The sequence below is a fragment of the Pituophis catenifer genome, unplaced genomic scaffold (assembly GCF_029215685.1).
Source record: "Pituophis catenifer annectens isolate HBS135680 unplaced genomic scaffold, rPitCat1.0.hap2 SCAF_3, whole genome shotgun sequence".
Taxonomy (NCBI): domain Eukaryota; kingdom Metazoa; phylum Chordata; class Lepidosauria; order Squamata; family Colubridae; genus Pituophis; species Pituophis catenifer.
This window is the reverse complement of record NW_027256883.1, coordinates 212,558,144-212,581,224: the sequence shown is the minus strand read 5'-3', so window position 1 is coordinate 212,581,224 and position 23,081 is coordinate 212,558,144. Positions and strand designations below refer to the sequence as shown.

Genomic DNA, 23,081 nt, shown 5'->3' with positions numbered 1-23,081 from the left:
TAATTAAGGGCCTGGAGGCTAAAACATACGAAGAACATAGTCTGACTAGATGGCTCAGTGACTAAGAAATAGAGCTTGTCGATCAGAAAGGTCGGCAGTTCGGCGGTTCGAATCCCTAGTACAGGTGGTCTGCATGGGCAGGGGGTTGGACTAGATGACCTCCAAGGTCCCTTCCAACTCTGTTATTCTATTCTATTCCTTCTGCAGAAGAAAACCCTTCCTTTTAATAACAAGCTTTAGCCTAGCTCAGTGATGGCTAACCTTTTTGCCATCGCGTGCCAGGAGAGGGGGGGGCGGGGGAGGGTCGCGCGTGCACGTGCCCACTCGCATGCGTGCGCAACCCCCGCCCCCCCCCCGCTCCTGGCACATGATGGCCTGGTAGGCCCGTTTTTCTTTCTTACCTGGTTCCAGATCCTCTCTGTGTATGTGGGAAGGGCGGAAACAGCCTTTCCCAGCCCCTTGGAGGCCCTACGGAGGCTGAAAGGGCCCATTTCCCCCACTCCCAGTGGGACAGGAAGTGACGTTTTTTTCCTGTCCCCAGCCTCCAGAACCTCTCTAGGAGTCTCTAGGAGCCTCTCTAGGAGTCTGTAGGAGCCTCTCTAGGAGTCTCTGGAGGCTGGGGACAGGAAAAAACGTCACTTCCTGTCCCACCAGGAGTGGGGAAATGGGCCCTTTCAGCCTCCGTAGGGCCTCCAAGGGAGTGGGAAAGGCTGTTTTCACCCTTCCCAGATACACAGAGAGGATCTGGAGCCAGGTAAAAAAGAAAAACGGGCCTTCCCCCCCCCCCCGGCCCTCCAGAGGCAGGAAACAGCCTGTTTCCCTACTTCTGGTGGGCCCAGAAGGCCCGAAAATCAGCTGGCTGGCGCGCACATGCGCCCCAGAGCTGAGCTGGCGTGCCCACTAATATGGCTCCGCGTGCCACCGGTTCACCATCACGGGCCTAGCTCCTTGATACAGTTTTAATCCAAATATGGAACTGTTTCGTTACCTAGCTTGGGAGCGTCGATTCCTCTCTTTAGCATCCTTGCACTTTTTTTTTTTGTCTTCGCAGTGAAGAATAATACTCAGATCCCCATCGGAGGCAATCCTGGGTGTTGATCCAGAAGCCGGAAGAAGCGCAAAGGACAGATCCGTAGCCCAGCTCCACCTGCCAGCCTATCCAACATGTCGGGGCCTGTGCCAAGCAGGGCCAGAGTTTACACAGATGTAAATACACACAGACCACGGGAATACTGGGATTACGAGTCGCACGTGGTGGAGTGGGGGTAAGTGTCCCTGGCCTAGAAGTTGGCCTGTTTGGCTTTTTGGTGCCAAAGCTCTTGTAACACTGCTAGATTTTATTCCGTTCTATAATTCTATTCTGTTCTATGGAGATTCACAGTCCTCCAGGTCAGGGTTGTCCCAAAGGCGCTTTTTTCAGGAGGCTACTGGACTTTCTTATTTTTTTTCTTTTGAAGACATTTCGCTTCTCATCCAGGAAGCTTCTTCAGCTCTGACCGAATGGTGGGGAATGGAAGGATTGATACTCCTTGCAGACAGCTGGACATTTGCATCCTTATAGACAGTCGTTGAGGCCACTTGGAGGTTTGTCTGTGTCCTCAGGCTCACCTGAGTAGTGCAGATGGGTGTGGACCTTCTTGGAACTGTTGAAAAGACTGTGTTGTAGTCTATTCTGTGTCTATTTTGTTCTGTTCCTGATTCTGTTCTATTTTCTGCTCCATTTTATAATCTCCTCCCCTCCCCTCCTCTTCCCTCCCATCCCCTCTCTTTTCTCTTTTCTGTTTTCTTCTCCCATTCTTCTTTTCTCTGTTCTGTTTTCTTCTTCCATTTTTCTCTTCCCTCTCCTCTCTTTCCTCTTTTCTCCTTCCCATACCATGTGAGCCACCACACTCCACCACCAGGTGGAGCCAGAACTCCTGGTGATTGGCCCAAAGTCACCTAACGGTCTTTCATGCCTAAGGCGGGACTAGAACTCACCCTCCCCTGGTGATTGGCCCAAAGTCACCCAGCCATCTTTCATGCTTAAGGCGGGACTAGAATTCACAATCTTCTGGTGATTGGCCCAAAGTCACCTAACCGTCTTTTATGCTGAAGGTGGGACTAGAACTCACCCTCCCCTGGTGATTGGCCCATCTTTCATGCTTAAGGCGGGACTAGAATTCACAATCTTCTGGTGATTGGCCCAAAGTCACCCAGCTGGCTTTCATGCCTAAAGCGGGACTAGAACTTGCCCTCTCCTGGTGATTGGGCCAAAGTCACCCAGCTGGTGTCATTTCCCACAAACATTGAAAAGGATTCATCACATACTTAAAAGCTTTTATCCCTCTGTGGTAAAACCATATGGATGTGGTGGAGAAGCTGGGATCTTTCAAAGCCAGGAAATAAGAAAATAAAATTGGTCAGAGAATGACTTGGTGGCTGCTGCAAAATGAAAAAGAAAGAAGGATTGATTCACTGCTTCTCTATTAAAAGGGAGCCCTGAATGGCACATTATGTGTTAGGTATATCTTCTCTTCCTAGCAGGACTTCGAAGCAGCCTATATAGCACTCTCACCTCTATTTTGTATCACCTCCCCGCTGCAGTGCGAAGGAAATTTAGGCAGAGAGATTGTGAGAGTCTGCAAGTCAGTTTCCTTGGCTGAAGGTGGTTCCTGTACTCTTGGGTCTCAATCCTGTCGTTTCTGAAAATTATTTAGAGAATTAGGGGACTAGAGGCTAAAACATAAGAGGAACAGTTGCAGGAACTGGATATTTCTAATATAATGAAGAGGAGGACTAGGGGAGACATGATAGCAGCCTTCCAATATTTGAGGGGCTGCCACAGAGAGGAAGGGGGGTCAAGCAATTCTTAAAGCACATGACAGGACAAAAAGCACCAGATAGAAACTAATCAAGAAGGGAAGCAACCTTGAATTTAGGAGAAATTTCCTGACACAGAACTATTAACAGCTTGCCTCCAGAAGTTGTGAATGCTCCAACACTGGATTGACCTGTGGTCCCTGGCACATGTTACTGGTTTAGATTTTGACAGTGGGAAGTATATATAAGAAGATCTAGTGGTTAAGGGACCAGGTTAAAAATTGGACTGTGAGTTCTAATCCCACTTTAGGCATAAAAGCTGGCTGGGTGATTTTACATCAATCACCAGAAGACCCTGAATTCTAGTCTTAAGGAAAAAAGTCAGCTGGGTGATTCTGGACCACTCACCAGGAGACAGTGAGTTCTAGTTCTGCCTTCATCAGGAAAGCCAGCTGGGTGATTTTGGGCCCATCGCCAGGAGATGATGAGTTCTAGTCCTGTTTTAGGGGGAAAAGTCTATCTGATATTTCTGAGCCAATCACCAGGAGACAGTGAGTTCTAGTTCTGCCTTCATCAGGAAAGGTGGCTGAGTGACTTTGAGCCAATCACCAGGAGATGATGAGTTCTAATCCTGCCTTAGGCACACACACAAAAAAAGACTCAGGCCAATCACCAGGAGAATTGAAGAAGCTTCTTAGATGAGAAACGAAACATCTTAAAGAAAGATCAGAAAGTCCAGTTATCTTTAAAAGTTGGGGCAAGATATGTTAGTCAGAAAAGGAATGCTACCAGACTCCTGATTTTTCCCTCCTACAGACTAACAGTTCTCCTCCTACAGTGAGTTGTTTTCTTTGAACACAAGAATGCTTTCGGGTGATGAATAATTTAATTCTCTTCCCTTGCATAATGCTCTCTCTCTCTCTCTCTCTCTCTCTCTCTCTCTCTCTCTCTCTCTCTTTTTGGTCTTACAGAAATCAAGACGACTATCAGCTAGTTCGGAAGTTAGGCCGGGGCAAATACAGCGAAGTCTTTGAAGCCATCAACATCACAAATAATGAAAAAGTAGTCGTTAAAATTCTGAAGGTGAGGCTGCTGTGCAGAGGGGAAAGATTTTACAAAATGCCCCTTTAGCTAATTTCGGTCAAAATTTTTACGCCTTGTCATGAAAGAGTCACACAGGAGACCGTATGCAAGTTGACAGCTTAGTTAATTGCTCTGTCCCTGTGGCGTTCCTGGGATAAATGTCTACAAAAGAGTAAGAAAACTCTTACTCTTTTGTAGAGTTAAAAAGTTTTTAGCAATAGAAGAGAAGATTTGTAGCTCAGGGTTGAACTGCGGAGTCTTTGGTGCTCTCTGAGCTTGGTGGTTTTCTTGCGGACGTTTCATGACCAAACTAGGTAATATTATCAGTGCTACAAGGGAGTGGGTTTTGCAGAGGAGGAAGAGGAGGATTGTGGGGTCCTTGGTGCTCTCTGAGTTTGGTTCTTTTTTTTTTTTTGCAGACGTTTCATAACCTAACTAGTTAACCTCATCAGTGATCGAAGGGAGTTGGGTTTGGGAGGAGGAGGACTGGGATTCTTGGTGTTCTCTGCACTTGATTTCTTGCAGACCTTTTATTACCAAACTAGGTAGCATCATCAGTAGTGGTGTGTGCAAGAAAACCACCCGGCTCAGAGACCACCAAGGACACTATAAAAAAAAGGAATTTATTTACTTATTATGCTTGTAAGATGATTCTGGGTGGCTGTTTTACAGTCTGGGCAGCTCTGTTAATTGTGCCAGTATGCTAAGAATGGGACTTTTAAAGACAAAAATGTTATGGTGGTTAACAGCAGTGAAATAGAGATACGCATGCTATCTTAGCATGATCTTCCATGAGATCTTATATCATCCTGGTCAAATGGTTGTCCAGTCTCTTGTTGAAAACTTCCAGTGTTGGAGCATTCACAACTTCTGGAGGCAAGTTGTTCCACTGGTTAATTGTCCTCCATGTCTGGAAGTTTCTCCTTAAATCAGGTTGCTTCTCTCCTTGATTAGTTTCCACCCATTGCTTCTTGTCTTGTTTTCAAGTGCTTTGGAGAATAGCTTGACTCCCTCCTCTTTGTGGCAACCCGTCAAATACTGGAAGATGCTATCATGTCTCCCCTAGTCCTTCTTTTCGTTAAACTAGACATATCCAATTCTTGAAACCGTTCTTCATATCAATCAATCAATCAATCAATCAATCAATCAGATTAGACCTGGAAAGGACCTTGGAGGTTTTCTAGTCTGCTCAGACAGGAGATCCTATGCCATTTGAGACAACTGGTGTTCCAGTCTCTTCTTGAAAACCTCCAGTGATGGAGCACCCACAACTTCTGGTGGCAAGCAGTTCCACTGGTTAATTGTTGTAATTGTCAGGAAGTTCCTCCTGAATTCCAGGTTGCTTCTCTCCTTGATGAGTTTCCACCCGTTGCTTCTTGTCCTGCCCTCAGGTGCTTTGGAGAATAGCTTGACTCCCTCTTCTTTGGGGCAGCCCCTGTGATACTGGAACGTTGCTATCATGTCTCCCCTGGTCCTTCTCTTCATTAAGTAACTAGACATACCCAGTTCCTGCAACCGTTTTTCATATGTTTTAGCCCCCAGTCCCCTAATCATCTTTGTTGCTCTTCTCTGCACTCTGGAATGTCTTTTTTTTGGTATCGTGGTGACCAAACCTGGATGTAGTATTTCCAAGTGTGGATTTATCAGTGCAGTATTAAGTGTTTTATTTTTTGCCTACGCTCAGGGGAGAGGACATAACAGAAAATCTGGCCTACTTTTCCTTCCACATTTAAGAGCTGCCTGGAAGAAGGTTTTATAGTTGCCTTTTTGATTAGCTGAAAACTTCCTGTTCTTGTGACATGAATCCATATTCTAGAAGGACTCCAGAAAGAAAAGTGCAGAGAAGAGCAGCAAAGAGGATTAGGGGGCTAGAGGCTAAAACAGAGGAAGAACAGTTGCAGGAATTGGGTATATCTAGTTTAATGAAAAGAAGGACTAGGGGAGACATGATAGCAGTCTTCCAATATCTCAGGGGCTGCCCCAAAGAAGAGGGAGTCAAGCTATTCTCCAAAGCACCTGAAGGCAGGACAAGAAGCAACGGGTGGAAACTAACCAAGGAGAGAAGCAACCTAGAACTAAGGAAGCATTTCCTGAAAGTGAGAACAATTAACCCAGTGGAACTGCTTGCCACCAGAAGTTGTGGGTGCTCCATCACTGGATGTTTTTAAGAAGAGACTAGATAACCATTTGTCTGAAGTGGTATAGGGCCGTGATGACGAACCTATGGCAGGCGTGCCAGAGGTGGCATGCAGACTCCTCTCTTGGGCACACGGACTGTTGCCAGCTGCTCTTTCAGTTTCTGTGGCATGCATGCGTGCCGGCCAGTTGGTCTTCGCGCGTGCCGAAGTGCCAGAAATCCGAAGATCAGCTGGCCAACCAGCTGGTCTTTGGATTTACGGCGTTCCGGCGCATGCACGCACGCACGTTCCGGTTTGGGCACTCGGTGCCGAACAGGTTCGCCATCACTGGTATAGGGTCTCCTGGGGGTTGGACTAGAAGACCTTCAAGGTCCTCTCCAATTCTGTTATTTTGATCTGTTATATAACTTACATATTTGCATATGTAATATGCATATCCAGGAGCCTGGATAGCTCAACAGACTAAAAGCCTGTTATTAACATTCAGCTGTCTGCAATTATTGCATGTTCGAATCTCCCCAGGCTCAAGGTTGACTCAGCCTTCCATCCTTTCTAAGGTAGGTAAAATGAGGACCCGGATTGTGGGGGCAATAAGCTGACTTTGTCTAAATATACAAAAGGATGAAGGCTATTGCTTAACGCACTGTAAGCCGCCCTGAGTCTCCGGAGAAGGGCGGCATATAAATCTAATATGCAAGTTTTTTTTTTTTTTAAAGAGTTACGGTGGCCCGTCCTGTTCTACTGGGAAGGAAGTCTAGGGAGCAGTTCCCCAAATCACATTTGCGCAGAAGTAAACAGATCTTTTTGAGTTCTTTGGAGAAAAAGACACTTGTTTTGCACTTCTTTTGCCTTCGTTAATTAGGGATTATGGGATAATTAACTCCTAAGGGCCCAGTTCCAAAGAGCTCAGTGAGGGTTCCAGGGCCAGTGGGGTTTTTTTTTTCCCCCTTGTTTTTCTCTCAAAATAACAAAGACTTCCAGAATCTTGCAAACCTGTTTTTGAATTCCCACTCATTTCACTATTCTATTGCCATGGGAAGTACTGTTTTTGAGTGAGGAAGACTCAACAGTCCCCCAAAGTCAACTTCCTGAATTGTTTTACTGCTAATTCTTGGTTATTAGTTTCAGAATTAATTGACGGCGAGCATTGGAATTCTCCTTTGTGTACCATACTTTTCGGAGTATAAGATGCACTTTTTTCCCCTTTAAAAGATGGTGGAAATGTTGGTGCGTCTTATACACTGAATACTGCCATTTTTGCCTTCTTGAAACCCCGCCCTGCGTGTCCCATTTTTGCCAAAAACAGGCCCGTTTTTGGCCTCCCAAACTCCCCACCGTCGCGTTTTTGCCCTCCCCGGCCCCCGGGAGCACTCTGCAGGCCTCCCAAACCCTCTGCGCGTCCCATTTTTGCAAAAAACGGGCTCGTTTTTCACAAAAATGGGACGCACAGAGTGCTTGGGAGGCCTGCAAAGTGCTCCTGGGGGCCGGGGAGGGCAAAAACCAGACGCACGGAGGGCAAAACCTATTTTTTTCTTGTTTTCCTCTTCGAAATCTTGCTGTGCCTTATACTCCGGTGCATTTTATAATCCGAAAAATATGGTATGTTTGCTAGATGATCATGTGGGATCCTGGGTGCTCTCTAAGCTTGGTTGTTGGTTTTTTTTTTGCAGACGTTTCGTGACCCACCTGAATAATATCAGGGCTAGAAGTGTGTGGGGTTTGCAGAGAAGAAGAGGAGGAGGAGGGAGAGGGAGGAGGATTGTAGAGTCCTTAGTGCTCACTCAGCTTGATTGTTTTCTTGCAAACATTTCATGACCCAATTAGGTAATATCATCAGTGCGGGAAAATGGGGGGGGAGGGTTGCAGAGGGAGGAGGAGGAAGAGAGGGTCCTTGGTGCTCTCTGAGGTCCATTGTCTTCTTGCAGACATTTCATTGCCAAACTAGGTAACATCATCAGTGCTTGAAGGCAGTGGGGTTTTCAGGGAGAAGGAGGACTGGGTTCCTTGGTGCTCTCTGAGCTTGGTTGATTTCTTACAGACGTTTCATGATCCAACTAGGGAACACCTTCAGGGCTAGAAGGGAGTGGGGTTTGCTCTCTGTTTATACACAGTGGTTGCCCCTGTCAGTGTTGGTAGGGATGTTTTTGGTGGTTCTTTGATTGGGCTGTTTGTTGTTTGCTGTTGTTGGTCTGAGCTGGTAGTTCCTTGGTTGTCCTGGCAAAATGGAAGGAGCAAGGCAGTAAACAGAGAGCAAAACTCTACTCCCATTGCGCCGATGATGTTCCCTAGTTGGGTCATAAAACGTCTGCAAGAAAACAACCAAGCTCAGAAAGCACCAAGGAGCCTGCAGTCATTGTTCTCTTCCTCTCCGCAAAACCTACTCTATTCTAGCACTGATGATGTTCCCTAGTTGGGTCATGAAACGCCTGCAGGAAAACAATTAAGCTCAAGGAGCAACAAGGACTCCACATTCCTCCTCCTCCTCCTCCTCCTCCTCCTCCTCCTCCTCCTCCTCCTCCTTCCCACAAACCCCACTTCTTTGATGATGTTTCCTAGTTCGGTCATGAGATGCCTGTAAGAAAAAAACTCAGTTCCGAGAGTACCAAGGACCTCCAGTTTAATCCTAAAATAGAAATAGTCTCTTCTATTGATTTTAGCATCCTCTGTCTAACAACCCGTCTACAGTCTCCTGTTCATCTCTCCTCTGAATTTATAAACACTTTCTTTTTCAAATGACACAATATTTGCTTCCACAAACTCCCACAATTCAGTCACCACTTTTCTGCTGCAAAATTAAATGCAGCTTTTTTTTTTTTTTGGTTACCCAAATATATTCAATAAGCACAACCAGTAAGAAATGCTGGTTGCAGCTATAGTGGTCTCTCCTCGGTCTCCTGGAGGTTTACCTATCCCAGCTAACTGATTCTTTTCCTTTGGCCAGCCGGTGAAAAAGAAGAAAATTAAACGAGAAATCAAAATCCTGGAGAACCTGCGAGGTGGCCCCAACATCATCACCCTTGCCGACATAGTGAAAGATCCAGTGGTGAGTAATTTTGATGGGTGGCAAGCAGATGGGCTGAGGGAATACTCAGGGGTCCAAAGGGGTTGGCTTTTTTTTTTTAATTTTTTTTTAATTTAAAACAAAAACAAAACATAAAACTACCATCATTCTAATACAATCACAGAAAGTGTTGTCAATCGGTTAAAATTCTTTTGTGCACAATCCCATATCCAAAATTACCAATTATTTAATTTCTTATTTAACAGTATACTCATTTAGCCATTATTTAACAGAGGCTTACCTCCCATAAGAAAAGCATTTCATATATTTTATCATTACATTAATTTCATATTTCATACTTCATCTCCATGCTTTATTATCTAGCCATTGGTAAAACAAATCCCATATAAATAGTATTGTTTATCTTCCTGTTCTCTAAGTTCAAATGTCAATTTACTCATTTCTGCACAGTCTATAATTTTCTTAATAATTTCATCATCAGTAGGTATCTTCTCACCTTTCCAGTTTTTAGCAAACACAATTCTAGCTGCTATTAGAACATTCACAATTAAATACCTCAGTTCTTTATTATACATTTCTGGTACAATCTTTTATAAAAGTCACTTTGATTATTATTTGGAGCATATATTGCAACTAAAAGAATTTTCATATTATTATACATTATCTCCACCATCATTCTTCCTTCTTCGTCTGCATATATTTGTTCAGCTGGTATTTTGTTTCTAATATATAAAACCACTCCTCTTTTTTTACATTGTGGCAATGATGTGAAGATTTTCCCTAATTTTGAATGTACCAATAACTGTTCATGTTGCTTTTTAATATGTACTTCTTGTAAGCAAATTATATCAAATTTTAATTTTCCTAACTTGTGAAATATCTTCTTTTAACAGCTGAATTAAGTCCATTTATGTTTATTGAAATCAATTTTCTCTCTTCCATATTCATACTTTATATGCAGGCTTTATTGCTCTAGTTGATCTTAATTCACACTGTTCTTTGTGTTCCACAATCCCTCCTACTGCGCCTTCTGCTTTTTCAATCATTGCTAGTTCTTCTTGGAATTCTATGGTGCTACTGTCGTTTGAAATTCCATTTCCATTTCCTTCTCTTTAAAAAAATTCTGCATGAAATGCTCTCGCTTTGTCTATTGAATCAATTCTGTATCTTTGGAGTTGCCACGTTAACACTAATCCCTCTGGTACTAGCCATCTATAGTTCACTCCTTTTTGAAGTAATATTTTAGTCAGAAATTGATATTCTCTCCTCATCTCTCACTTTTCTTGGTATTTGCTTCAAAACCGCAATTTCTTTCTCCTTATACTTCAATGTTTTTTCTCTGACAATCTGCAGTATTTGTGCTTTGATTGATTTCTTAGTAAATCTTATATGCACCTCTCGTGGCAACTTATTACACATTGCATATCTAGTATAGATTCGATATATCTCATCCACACCATCCATCATCTTCTCCTTAGTAATTTCTAGTGCTTCAGCCAGCATTCCTATCATTATTTCTGCTAAATTCTCTCCTTTCTCTTCTTCCACATTTTGAAATCTGAGATAAAATTCTGATTTGTCCATCTCACATCCAATTAGTCCTCTCCTGTCACGTTCAACTTCTCCCAATCTGTTATCTATATCTTTAATTTTTTCCTCTTTTTGCTTCTCATTTTTCTCAAGCTTTTGCAGTCTCTCTTCATATTTCAACATCATTTGCTGTATACTCACCACTTTTTCAACTGTCTTGAGTAGTTGTTGTTCCATCCTCTGGACTGTTTGAAAAATCATTTGTAATGTCGTATCTTTCTCCCTCTCTTTTTCTTTATCCTTCTCCTGCTGAAGCATCGTCTGAATTGATCGCTGTCCTCCAGATGGCGACGAGGAGGGTGTAGTTGAAGCAGATCCAACTGTTGCTACTTTTCTACTCATTCTGTCCAGTAGTCACCAAAGGCCAAGAACAAAAAAGAAAAAGCCCAAAAAAGTAAAAAGTGTAAAAAAGAAGGGGGGAAAAGAAAAAACAAACAATTTTTCAGGTTCTTCAAAACCCTAATCCACTTTGAGAGAGAAGAAAAAAAAAAGGAAAAAAAATGAGTAGTCCCACTGACAATGGAAATTCACTAAAGGAAGATCAAATTCAAAAAAGGAGAAATAATAATAAAACAGAGGAAGACCAAATAGCCAATTAGAGAGGAAAGTGAAAATCAAGAATCAATCTTCAGGCTCTTGTATACCTTAATCCAACATGATTATTTTAAGCAGGGGAAATGTACAGAGAGTTATCATTTAACATGAACAAAAAGAAAAAGTAATAAAAAATAAAAGAAAATTTCAATTTCTTCTGCAATACTTATGCCCAGGCATTAACAAATCTCTCTCCTTTGCTTCAGACTCCTACTTCTGATAGTTCCTGAAGAGCACCTGAATAAACAAAGCAGATAGTTCCAAACTCTCTCAGATGTCCTTCCAACAATCTTATCAGCAAAGTTCAGAGTCCTTGGGTTATGGCAACAAATGTTATACAATCGTTTCAACTTGCTGTTTTAATAGAAAAGAATAACAAAGTTTCCAATCCAGTAGATGGCAGTATTACACACACTCCTATTTTCCCCGCTATTATAGTCCAAAAATTTTTTGTCAGTAAAAGAAAACAAAAAAAGAAAAATTAGAACAATCTTCAAAAAAGAAAAAAGAAAAATTAAGTCCAGAAGGAAAAGTATAAGGCACAAGGGCTTACAGGTATTAAACTCTCAGTTCTATCAATCCTTTTCAATCCAGTCCCGGTCAAAAGCAAAAAAAAATTTTTTTAAAACTCCACCAATGTAAATAATTTGAGAATAAAAAATGACTCCTGCTTACTTTCGCCGCTTGATTTCCTTTTAACTCCAACTTAATTCCAACTTCAATCTCAGGGTGTTCTTTACATTTATTTAAATTGAAAGTCTCTCACCGCATCGACTCACAGTACTTCTATTCTTCTTTCGGAGGTGTCCCAACTTCAGTAGCAACTATGGCTGCCACCCTGCTGCTAGAAAAAGGGCTCCTCCTGGATCAACCAGGGACTTTGCGGTGTCCCTGGAATCGTCAGGATGTGCCCTCCACTATCACAGTCAAAACAAGACACTGAGGTCCAAAAAGGACCATCCAGCAGCGGGGCTTTCGGCGGTGATCCTGGAGCCCAGGAATCCTCCGTCCATTCCATCGCGACGTCAGCTCTTCCCCCGGCCTTTTTTTAAAAAAATTGATTTATGAAAAGATAGAGGATAACAGTATTATCCCCCCTCTCTCATCTATATCTATCTGTCTACCTATATGCATCTGTAATTCTATATCATTAGTCTATCATCTACATAATTCTCTGTTTTGTCTGTCATCATTTCTATATCTATTATCTATATCTACCATATCTATCTACCATCTATTTATCTATCTTATCTATCTATATCTTCTATCCATCCGTCCGTCCATCCATCCATCCATCCATCTATCTCCATCCATCCATCCATCCGTCCGTCACCTATCATCTATATCTATCATCTATCTATCTATCTATCTATCTATCTATCTATCTATCTATCATCTCCATCCATCCATGTCTGTCTGTCTGTCTGTCTTCTATCATCTATCTAATCATCTTTCTGTCTCCATCCATCCATATGTATATCTGTCTGTCTGCCTGTCACATTTTAAAACTGACCATCTCCTTCATAGAGGGGATTCTGGGCAGTGTTTATTCTGTCTTTGTATTGTTGTTAGCGATCCAGTGTCTCGACACGGAGACGGGCAGCATATAAATTGAATAAATCCTAGATTTTTTTTTAAAAAAAATAAAATCTAGTTCATCAGAGGCACAGAGTCTAGCTCACAAGTTGCAGACCAATCTCCTGTCACCTGATTTAGGCAAATAGCACATTTTAAGCCGGGTCTGGGGATGACGGATAAAATTGCTTACAAACGCCTGTTGTCTTTTTCATTTCGAATAATAACCCCACCAGACAACCTCCCGGACTATATAATCATCAGGTAGCTCAGCATTTCAGGTGTTTTTGGTCACAGGATCCTAAAATAGTAAAAGTGATATTTTATTTCCTGTTTTTGCCTCTGGTTCCCGCCTCCCCCTCCCCCCCAAGCTTATTCTGAAAGGTTTGATCAGGTCAGGCCTCAGAATTAATTCAGCTTTCTACAAAATGCAGCCTTCTCCTTCTAAGCTTTTCCTGGACTCTAGAAATGTCGGCCGGCAGTCAGTCAGTCAATCTCTGAGCAGCCTTTAATGCGGCCTAATAAATCATGCATTGGAAGAACAGGAACCCCAGGTGACTGACCTTCTCTCTTCCTTCCTTCCTTCCTTCCTTCTTTCCTCTCCTAGTCACGGACCCCTGCCTTGGTGTTTGAACATGTGAACAACACAGATTTTAAGGTACGGTTTTCCATTTGTCGGGAGAGGGCAGCGTTTTTTAATTTCTTGGCTTAAGTGAGGGGGGAGGGGGGGGGAGGGGGGGAGAGAAAGCTTTGATGGGGACATGGAAGCAAAGGGATGACGATGAAGCGGGAAGCGCCTTAGTGATCTGATTTTTTTTGGAGGAACTCCTGCGTTCCGTTTTTGAGTGGCTGCCAATGGATTTGGGTGAAAATGTGTGTTGAATGATGGAAGATGTAAATGCTTAAAAAGCCATCCACATCCAGAGAAGCAGAGATCAGCATCAAGATTAATACTAGATAAACGAGCAGTAAACCACAGGAACCATTTATTTATTTATTTATTTATTAGTTTATTAGTTTATTAGTTTGATTTATATATGCTGCCCTTCTCCGGAGACTCAGGGCGGCTTACAATGCGTTAAGCAATAGCCTTCATACTTTTCTATATACCTGCTTAGTAGGGCTTTTGCCCCCCCCCGAGCGGTGTTCTTTTTTTATACAAAGTCAGCTTATGCCCCCACAATCCGGGTCCTCATTTTACCTACCTCGGAAGGATGGAAGGCTGAGTCAACCTTGAGCCTGGTGAGAATTGAACTTGCAGTAATTGCAGGCAGCTGGCAGCTAAGTGCTATTTTAACAGCACTTTAGTCCGCTGCACCACCAGGCACCATTAAGAACGTTCCACCAACACTGGCAGGGCAAGCCCTTTGTATCTAGAGAGCAAACCCTTACACCCTTCTGGCCCTGATGGAGGTTGTCTAGTTTGGTAATGAAATGTCTGCGCAAGAAAATGGCCTAGCTCAAGAGAGCCCTAAGGACCCCAGAGTCGTTGTCGTCCTCCTCACAAATCCCACTCCCTTCTAGCACTGATGATGTTCCCTAGTTGGGTAATGAAACATCTGCTAGAAAACAACCAAGCTCAGAGAGCACCAGAACTCCCCACAATCCTCCTCCTCTCTATCAACCCCCACTCCCTTCTAATACAAGATGCCATCTAATTGGATAATGAAACATCTGCCCCATGGACACCCCCCCTGCCCCCCCCCCTTTCAACCCTGAGCTACAAAGAGTCTCTTTCACTAGCTTCTGTTTTATTTCTCTCATTGGTTGACCCACTCTGGCCTGTGGGAATATTTTCCTAACCAAGAAACAGGGTGAGATTGAGCGCAGTTAACTTCCTTGTTGGGGTAGAAACAGAGAAGGTTGCCGCTTTATTCATCTGGACCGTGTCGTTGTGTTCATTTCCCACAGCAATTATACCACGACGTTAACGGACTATGACATTCGGCTTCTACATGTATGAAATCTTGAAGGTTGAGTTGCCTTTTGTGAAGTCTTTTGAGACAGTCCGGAAATAAAGAGTTTGAGAAATGAGAGGCCGGCTCATTTTAGAGTGGATAGTGACTTATTTTTCTTTCGCTGAGGGCTTGAGCAAGTTTCTTTGGGTTAAGACAGACCAGGAAGAGATGAATCATATCTCTCTTAATTCAGAAGTGTCCATGTCCATGTCCCCCTTCCCACTTTTTCCTTTCCTTTCCTTTCCTTTCCTTTCCTTTCCTTTCCTTCTTCCTTTCCTTTTCCTTCCTTTCCTTTCCTTTCCTTTCCTTTCCTTTCCTTTCCTTTCCTTTCCTTTCCTTCCTTTCCTTTCCTTTCCTTTCCTTTCCTTTCCTTTCCTTTCCTTTCTGTCCTCCGTCCCCTCCCCTCCCTTCCCTTCCCTCCCCTCCCCTCCCCCTCCCCTTCCCTTCCCCTTTCCTTCCTCTCCCTTTCCTTTCCCTTTCCCTTTCCTTTCCTTTCCTTTCCTTTCCTTTCCTTTCCTTTCCTTTCCTTTCCTTTCCTTTCCTTTTCCTTTCCTTTCCTTTTTCCTTTCCTTTCCTTTCCTTTCCTTTCCTTTCCTTTCCCTTTCCCTTTCCCTTTCCCTTTCCTTTCCCTTTCCCTTTCCCTTTCCCTTTCCCTTTCTGTCCTTCTATTTTCCTTTCCTTTCCCTCCCCTCCCCTCCCCTCCCCTCCTCTTTCCTTTTTCTCCTTTCCTTTTTTCCCTCTCCTCTCCTCTCCTCTCCTCCCCTCCCTTTCCTTTTTCTCCTTTCCTTTCCTTTCCTTTCCTTTTTTCCTCTCCTCTCCTCTTTCCCCTCCCCCTCTCCTCCATTTCATTTTACTCCTTTCCTTTCCTTTTTTCCTCTCCTCTCCTCCCCTCCCTTTCCTTTTCTTCTCCTCTCCTCTCCTCCCCTTTCATTCCCTTCTCTCTCCCTTCCTCCTCCCCTCCTTCTCTATTTTCTTTCTCCCTCCCTTCCCCTCCTCCTTCTCTATTTTCTTTCTCCTTCCCCTCCCCTCCTCCTTCTCTATTTTCTTTCTCCCTCCCCTCCCCTACTTCTTAATAGCATTGTAACCAATAGAATCTCAGAGTAGTAAGATTGCTTTCTCTTCAATGTTGCCATTAGTTGATAATCTCACCTTTCTTACCTTGAATCAATTGCTTAAGAAAATGTCTCTCAACCTGGGCATGTCTAAGACAGGTGGGCTTCAAACTCCCAGAATTCCGCGTGCTGGCTGGGGAATTCTGGGAGTCGAAGTCCGCAGGATTAAAGTTGAGAAACACTGGTTTGAGGTTTTATTTTATGGCCTGGTTCTTCCAGGCCCCTGCCTCACAAAATGTCCCCCGTCCCCCACAAGACACCTCATGCTTTGCTTCCCACCTTCCGGGGTCCCCATAGGCCTTTGGCTGCATCCCACACCACCGTGCCACACACCCTCCTCTCACCCCCACATCAGCGATTGTACACTTTCAAAGATGTCCAGAGCTCAGCTTAGGGAAGGAAGATAGGCCACGCTCTTGCTGGGTGACATGTGGCAACCTCTGAAGCGGCTGCCATTTTCTGAGCAGCTACAGTGAATTGTGGCCCTTCGCAAAATGGACTCCCTGTAATTTGTTCTGCTTTGGATGTGATGCATATATGAAACCCTCCTTTCTGATGTTGGGGCGTCTCCCTCTTCTCCAGGCCCTGGATTATTGCCACAGTATGGGAATCATGCACAGAGACGTCAAACCTCACAACGTCATGATTGACCACGAGCATCGAAAGGTGAGGGTTCCTTCTCTCCCTGTCCTTCAGCGAGCTGATAACTTTTGGCTGTGTACATTGTGGGTCAGGTCTTGCTAAAAAAAGATTAGGAAAAGAAAAAGAGAAATTTGGTATATTTAGCCGGTGCAAAAATGGTTCAGCTTCTGGACTTTGGCATCCAGGTGGTCCTTCCCTTTCCCTTCCTTTCCCTTCGTTCGAATTAGAGAATTAGAATTGAATAGTTCTCACCCAACACATCCACGTTGCTTCTTGATTTTTTGCCTTCCTGCCTCTTGTCTAGCTGTCACAGCTTCAGATCAGCCATACTGGCCGTCTTCTCTGCCGTCGGCACCAAGGGGTTTCCCTTCGCTCTAGCGGGAGATCGCCTTTCTCCACGCTGTCTTCGGGGCTTCCCCTCTGCCTTTGCTAACCTCTCTGGGGTTCGCAATGCCCAATAAGGGTCACCAAATAGGAGAAATCGGGTGAGGATAACAGAGTCCCATTTCTCCGCTCCGCTGTGACATCACTACCGGAAACCTGTTTCTGATTTTGTTATTCCCTTCTGGCAGGGGGGCTGCCGAGTGCCTGAGCGTTGCGAACCTGTTGTGACCTAGGCCCAAGTAGTTATTACCAGACACAATCAGTCCTAAACAAACATATTTTATTAGATCAGCTGAGAATTACTTCATTCTCAGCTTAGTCCAAATTAATTCCAAAACAAATCCTTCATAAACAGTCCTTCGGCCTTATCACCAACCTTTGTCTTTTTTGGCACCCTGCCAAAGGCTTTTCTTGGCAAAAGTTCAGAAGCAGGAGATGCTGACAAGAAACAAATGTAGCAACGTTGCTTTCCTACAAAGAGCCCAAAAGCCTTTGCTGCTCTTTTAAGCCTTCTGGGAGGGGTCAATCATCTCCTGGCCTTACTCCCGAGTTGTCCTTTTTGCTTTAGCTGCTCTTGCCTTCTGGCAGCTCTGCGCATGCGTGCACTAGGAACAGGCTCCTCCTGTACCTCTGCCTCTTTGCTGTCCAGCCCTGGAGGCTCTGGAGTCCGCACATCACTCCCCGGTGGCCCTGGCCCCGTCTCTGCCTCCGACGCAGAGCTCTCGTCCGAGCCTTCCCCAGACTCCAGGACTGGCCCATGTTCCTCCCCAGCCTCCTCACTCTCCGACTCCGCTGCCAGCTCTGCAGGCTGCTGGCGGACCACAACAGAACCAAAGAAAAATATTTCACCTTCCATCTTAATCTCTGCTCTTTTTTTTTTTTTCCCCAGCTGAGGCTAATAGATTGGGGTTTGGCTGAATTCTACCATCCGGGTCAGGAATATAACGTCCGAGTAGCTTCCAGATACTTCAAAGGACCAGAACTCCTCGTAGATTATCAGGTATTTGTGCTCTTGATGTGGAATGACCACAAACCTGCGAAAAGGGGATGGACGGAACCAGCAGTTGGGCTACTGTCCCAGTAGAACCTAGGTCCTAGGAGCAAAAAGGAAGCAAAATGAAATGAAGAAAGAACGATATTTAGAGCCAGTTTGGTCTAGCGGTTAAGGCACCAGGCTGGAAAGCAAGAGACGGTGAGTTCTAGTCCCGCCTTAGGTAGGATAACCAGCTGGGTGATTTTTGATCGGTCATCAGGAAGCTGTGAATTCTAGTCTCGCCTTAGGCATGAAAGCTGACTGGTTGACTTTGGGCCAATCACCAGGAGATTGTGAGTTCTAGTTCCACCTTAGGCGTGAATTGGGTGACTTTGGGCATTGGCCGAACTCACCAGGAGACAGTGAGTTCTAGTTCCACCGTAGGCGCAAAGGTTGACTGGGTAATAGATACAGATAGAGAGATGATAACAGATACAGATATATGATAAGTTGATCAGATGGATGGATGGATCCACAACTTCTGAAGCTCCCAGAACTTCCGAAAGCAACTTCTGTTCCATTGGTTGATGGTTCTCACTGTCAGAAAATGTTTCCGTATTTCCAGGTTGAATCTCTCCTTGATCAGTTTCCATCCATTGTTCCTTGTCTGTGTCAACTTGCAAAGCTTTCAAGTTGCCATGAGCAGGAGGGAGGGAGAACTGAAGTGAATTCCATACATTCTTCCTGACCGCAATCAGAAGGAGGGTGTTAGGTTTCACAGCCAGCCAAAGTGGTTAATTGGAGAATGTGATTTATGACATGGCCAGGGGGGAGGGGGGAGACAGGGTCATAGGGGAACGTAAATCTATGTAGGATCAGTCCTAACTGCATCCCAGTATTGCCGGAATGGTGCTCCTAATAAATGAATATATTTCCTTTGAAGTTTGGATCATGGCTCATGAATTAATTAGGGCATCTTTTGGAAACTTGACAGTCTGGCCTGGAAAATAGCTTGACCCCCCTCCTCTCTGGGGCAGCCCCTCAAATATTGGAAGACTGCTCTCATGTCTCCCCTGGTCCTTCTTTTCATTAAGACCTACCCAGTTCCTGCAACCGTTCATCGTATGTTTTAGCCTCCAGTCCCCTCATCATCTTGGTTGCTCTTCTCTGCACTCTTTCCAGAGTCTCCACATTTTTTTTGATAGTGTGGTTAGACAGAGAGACAGGCAGACAAACATAATAGATGGGTGGATGGCTGGATAGATAGATAGAGGAAGGGAGGAAGGAAAAAAAGAGAAAGAAAGAAAAAGGAAGAAAGAAAGAAAGAAAGAAGAGCCTTGGTAGTACAGTGGTCTAAAGCACCCTGTTATTAAGCTGGTTATTAAGACCAGCTGCCTGCAATTACTGCAGGTTCGAATCTCGCCAAGGCTCAAGGTTGACTCAGCCTTAAATCCTTTCTAAGGTAGGTAAAATGAGGACCCAGATTGTGGGGGCAATAAGCTGACTTTGTATAAATATACAAAAGTATGAAGGCTATTGCTTAACGCATTGTAAACCGCCCTGAGTCTCCGGAGAAGGGCGGCGTATAAATCAAATTAAAAAAAAATATATCACTGGACATTCATTGTATTGAATTATATTTCTGAGTAAGCGTAAGAGTCATGGAGTGATGCAGTCCGTCCAACCTCTCCATGAGAACATTGCCCATGCTGGTTGAGTCTTTTCCATGTCAATCTATGAGTGAGCCATGCTAATGAGTTTCCTTCCCTTTCTCGTAGATGTATGACTACAGCCTGGACATGTGGAGTTTGGGGTGCATGCTTGCCAGCATGATCTTTCGAAAGGAGCCCTTTTTCCACGGTCATGACAATTACGATCAGGTGAGAAGAGTGCGGGGAGCAAAGCCTGCATATTCGGCATGTGGTCAGCCAGGTCTGCCAGGTATGGACAGAGAGGTAGATGCTCAGGTAGACCCATGGAACGTCCTCTCAGTAGGTTGTTTCATCCCCCCCCTTTGTCTGCGCAGTGTTTGAATGGGGGTCTACAAATCCTTTGTAGTCAAAAATGCTCATTTCAGGGCGCTGTTTTGGGGTCCCTTCAAATTCACAATTCCACCTCCTGGCCATTGAAGCGATGAGAATTGGCATAGTGGCCTGGCTCACACAGGCAGGAATGTTGCAGGATCTAATCTGGGTTGGTCACCAGGACTGGAGGTTTTGTCTTCTGAGCTTTCGGACTTGTGCTGGAGCCCATTTTCATGAGGATGGATGGATGGATAGATGGTTGGATAGATGGCTGATAGATACATAGATAGACAAATAGATATACATAGCTGATAGATAAGATGATACAGATGATATAGATGATAGAAAATGATAGATGATAGATAGATGATAGAAAATGATAGATGATAGATAGAGAGAGAGAGAGAGCTGAATAGTGATGGATGGATGATAGATACAAAGACATAGATAGAAAGACAGGTGATTGATATATGATAGATATTGGCTTAGTGGTCTTCTGGGTGCGCTTCAAGGTGCCCCCCCTTTTTAGCTCCTTTTTAGCTCTTTTTAGCTTTTTAAGTGTAAATTGGGTTTTAATTGTTTTAAATTGTGGGCCAAAGCTGTATAATTCTTTTAATTGATTTTAAATTTTGTATTGGTATGTTTTTTATCCTTGGCTGTACACCACCCTGAGTCCAATAGGAGAAGGGTGGTATATAAATTGATTGATTGATTGAATGAATGAATGAATGAATGAATGAATGAATAAATAGATGGCTGATAGATGATAGGTAGGTAGGTAGGTAGGTAGGATAGATAGATAGATAGATAGATAGATAGATAGATGAATAGAGAAAGGTGAATATGGATGGATGGATGATAGATACATAGATAAACTGACAGGTGATTGATATACATAGCTGATAGCTGGTAGGTAGAATAGATAGATAGATAGATAGATAGATAGATAGATAGATAGATAGATAGATAGATAGATAGATAGATGAATAGAGAAAGGTGAATATGGATAGATGGATGGATGGATGATATACATAGATAAACTGACAGGTGATTGATATACATAGCTGATAGCTGGTAGGTAGAATAGATAGATAGATGGATAGATAGATAGATAGATAGATAGATAGATAGATAGATAGATGAGTAGAGAAAGGTGAATATGGATGGATGATATACATAGATAAACTGACAGGTGATTGATATATATAGCTGATAGCTGGTAGGTAGGATAGATAGATAGATAGATAGATAGATAGATAGATAGATAGATAGATAGATGAGTAGAGAAAGGTGAATATGGATGGATGGATGGATGATAGATACATAGATAAACTGACAGGTGATTGATACACATAGCTGATAGCTGGTAGGTAAGATAGATAGATAGATAGATAGATAGATAGATAGATAGATAGATAGATAGATAGATGGATGAATAGAGATAGATGGATGCATGCATCCATATACAATAGCAAGGTCATAGGATCACTATAGCTATAACACACACACACAAACTGCTAGAGAGAAGTTTCCAGAAGATGGGCTCTTGTATGAGTTGCCAAGCGTCTGAATTTTGATCACGTGACCAAGGGGATGCTGCAACAGTTGTGTGAAAAAGAGTCATAAGTCACTTTCTTTCAGTTCGTCTGGTACCTCAAAACAGTCACTAAACGAACTGTTGTAAGTCGAGGACGATCTGTATTGAATTTTTTTTTTTTTTATCATTACATCCACAATCTCCCGTTGTCTCTTCGCAGTTGGTGAGAATAGCTAAAGTGTTGGGAACAGAAGACCTATACGACTATATTGACAAATACAACATTGAGCTGGACCCCCGTTTCAACGACATCCTGGGCAGGTAGGATGGAATTGATTGAGGACACGGAGGGCTTCCACAAACTCTCTCTCTCTGTGGGTGTTTGAGGAAGGGAGGGGAATGGAAAATCCAAGAAAGTCCAGTTGCTGTAGGAGATAACCAGGCTGAGCCCAAGGGGAATGGTGGGGAGGGGTCTAACGTGTTATAAGCAACGAGTCCCTGCGTGCTCACAAGAGATCTAAATCCATCTTGCCTGAATGCCTTCTTAGTTCCCGCTCAATTCCCTTGACTGTTAGTAGCTCAGATTCATGTAGAAAAGTTAAGCTTGCAATAATTCTTTATCCTCGTTTGAACTGCCCAAATATCCTGATTGACAGTTGACTTTGGGAACAGGGTCTCTTTGGGACCCTGAAGACCTGGTTTTTGCCAATGGGCCTGGGGACCCTAGGGGGGATACAGAGATCATCAAGTGACCTGTTTGATTGTCACCGGGGTGTGTGTGTGTGTGTGTGTGTGTGTGTGTGTGGTGATTTATTGGGTTTGCAAAATTTGGGGTTTTATTTTTTTTGTAAATATTCTGCCCAAAATACCAACAAAAGAGAATATTTGCAACCAAGGGTTGAAATGAGGGTTCCTTGGCTTGGTTATTTTCTTGCAGACATTTCATGACCCAACTAGGTAACATCATCAGTGCCAGAAGAAAATGGGGTTTGCTGTCAGTCCCTTTTAACACCGATGCAAGAAAACAAACAAGCTCAGAGAGCTCCAAGGACCCCACAATCCTCCTCCTCTTCTTCCTCTTCCTCCTCCTCCTCCTTCCCACAATCCCCTTCTAACACCAGTGATATTCTCCAGTATTAATGAAATGTCTGCAAGAAAACCACCAAGCTCGAAGAGCACCAAGGACCCCACAATCCTCCCCCCCCCTCCTTCTGCTCCCTGCAAACCCCAGTTCCTTGTAGCACTGATAATGTTCTCTAGTTGGGTCATGAAATGTCTGCCATGAAACAGCCAAGCTCAGAGTGCACCAGATTCCCCAAACTCCTCCTCCTCCTCCTCCTCCTCCTCCTCCTCCTCCTCCTCCTCCTCCTCCTCCTCCTCCTCCTCCTCCTCCTCCTCTTCCTCCCTGCAAACCCCACTCCCTTCTAGCACTGATGATGTTACCTAGTTAGGGTAATGAAACGCCTGCAAGAAAACCACCAAGCTCAGAAACCACCAAGGACCTTGAGTGAGTTGGGCGGTCACATAAATTTCCTTAAATAACAAGACGGTTTATAGACCAGAGGTCTTCAAACTTGGCCCCTTTAAGACTTGTGGACTTCAACTCCCAGAATTCTCCAGCCAGCCTAGCATATCTGGCTGGAGAATTCT

The 23,081-nt window shown here is 43.9% G+C and overlaps 1 protein-coding gene across 1 annotated transcript in view; it reads left to right on the top strand.

The window, feature by feature from the left end:
• Positions 1 to 23,081, top strand: part of CSNK2A1 (casein kinase 2 alpha 1) — a 53,275-nt gene that overhangs the window by 24,283 nt on the left and 5,911 nt on the right. Inside the window, 11 exon segments of the mRNA XM_070941836.1 lie at positions 1,057 to 1,265; positions 3,771 to 3,882; positions 8,962 to 9,063; positions 13,409 to 13,459; positions 14,713 to 14,724; positions 14,726 to 14,749; positions 14,751 to 14,774; positions 16,454 to 16,537; positions 17,787 to 17,897; positions 19,649 to 19,750; positions 21,652 to 21,752. Of these exon segments, the coding sequence (XP_070797937.1) occupies positions 1,165 to 1,265; positions 3,771 to 3,882; positions 8,962 to 9,063; positions 13,409 to 13,459; positions 14,713 to 14,724; positions 14,726 to 14,749; positions 14,751 to 14,774; positions 16,454 to 16,537; positions 17,787 to 17,897; positions 19,649 to 19,750; positions 21,652 to 21,752 (824 nt within the window). The 5' untranslated portion in view covers positions 1,057 to 1,164.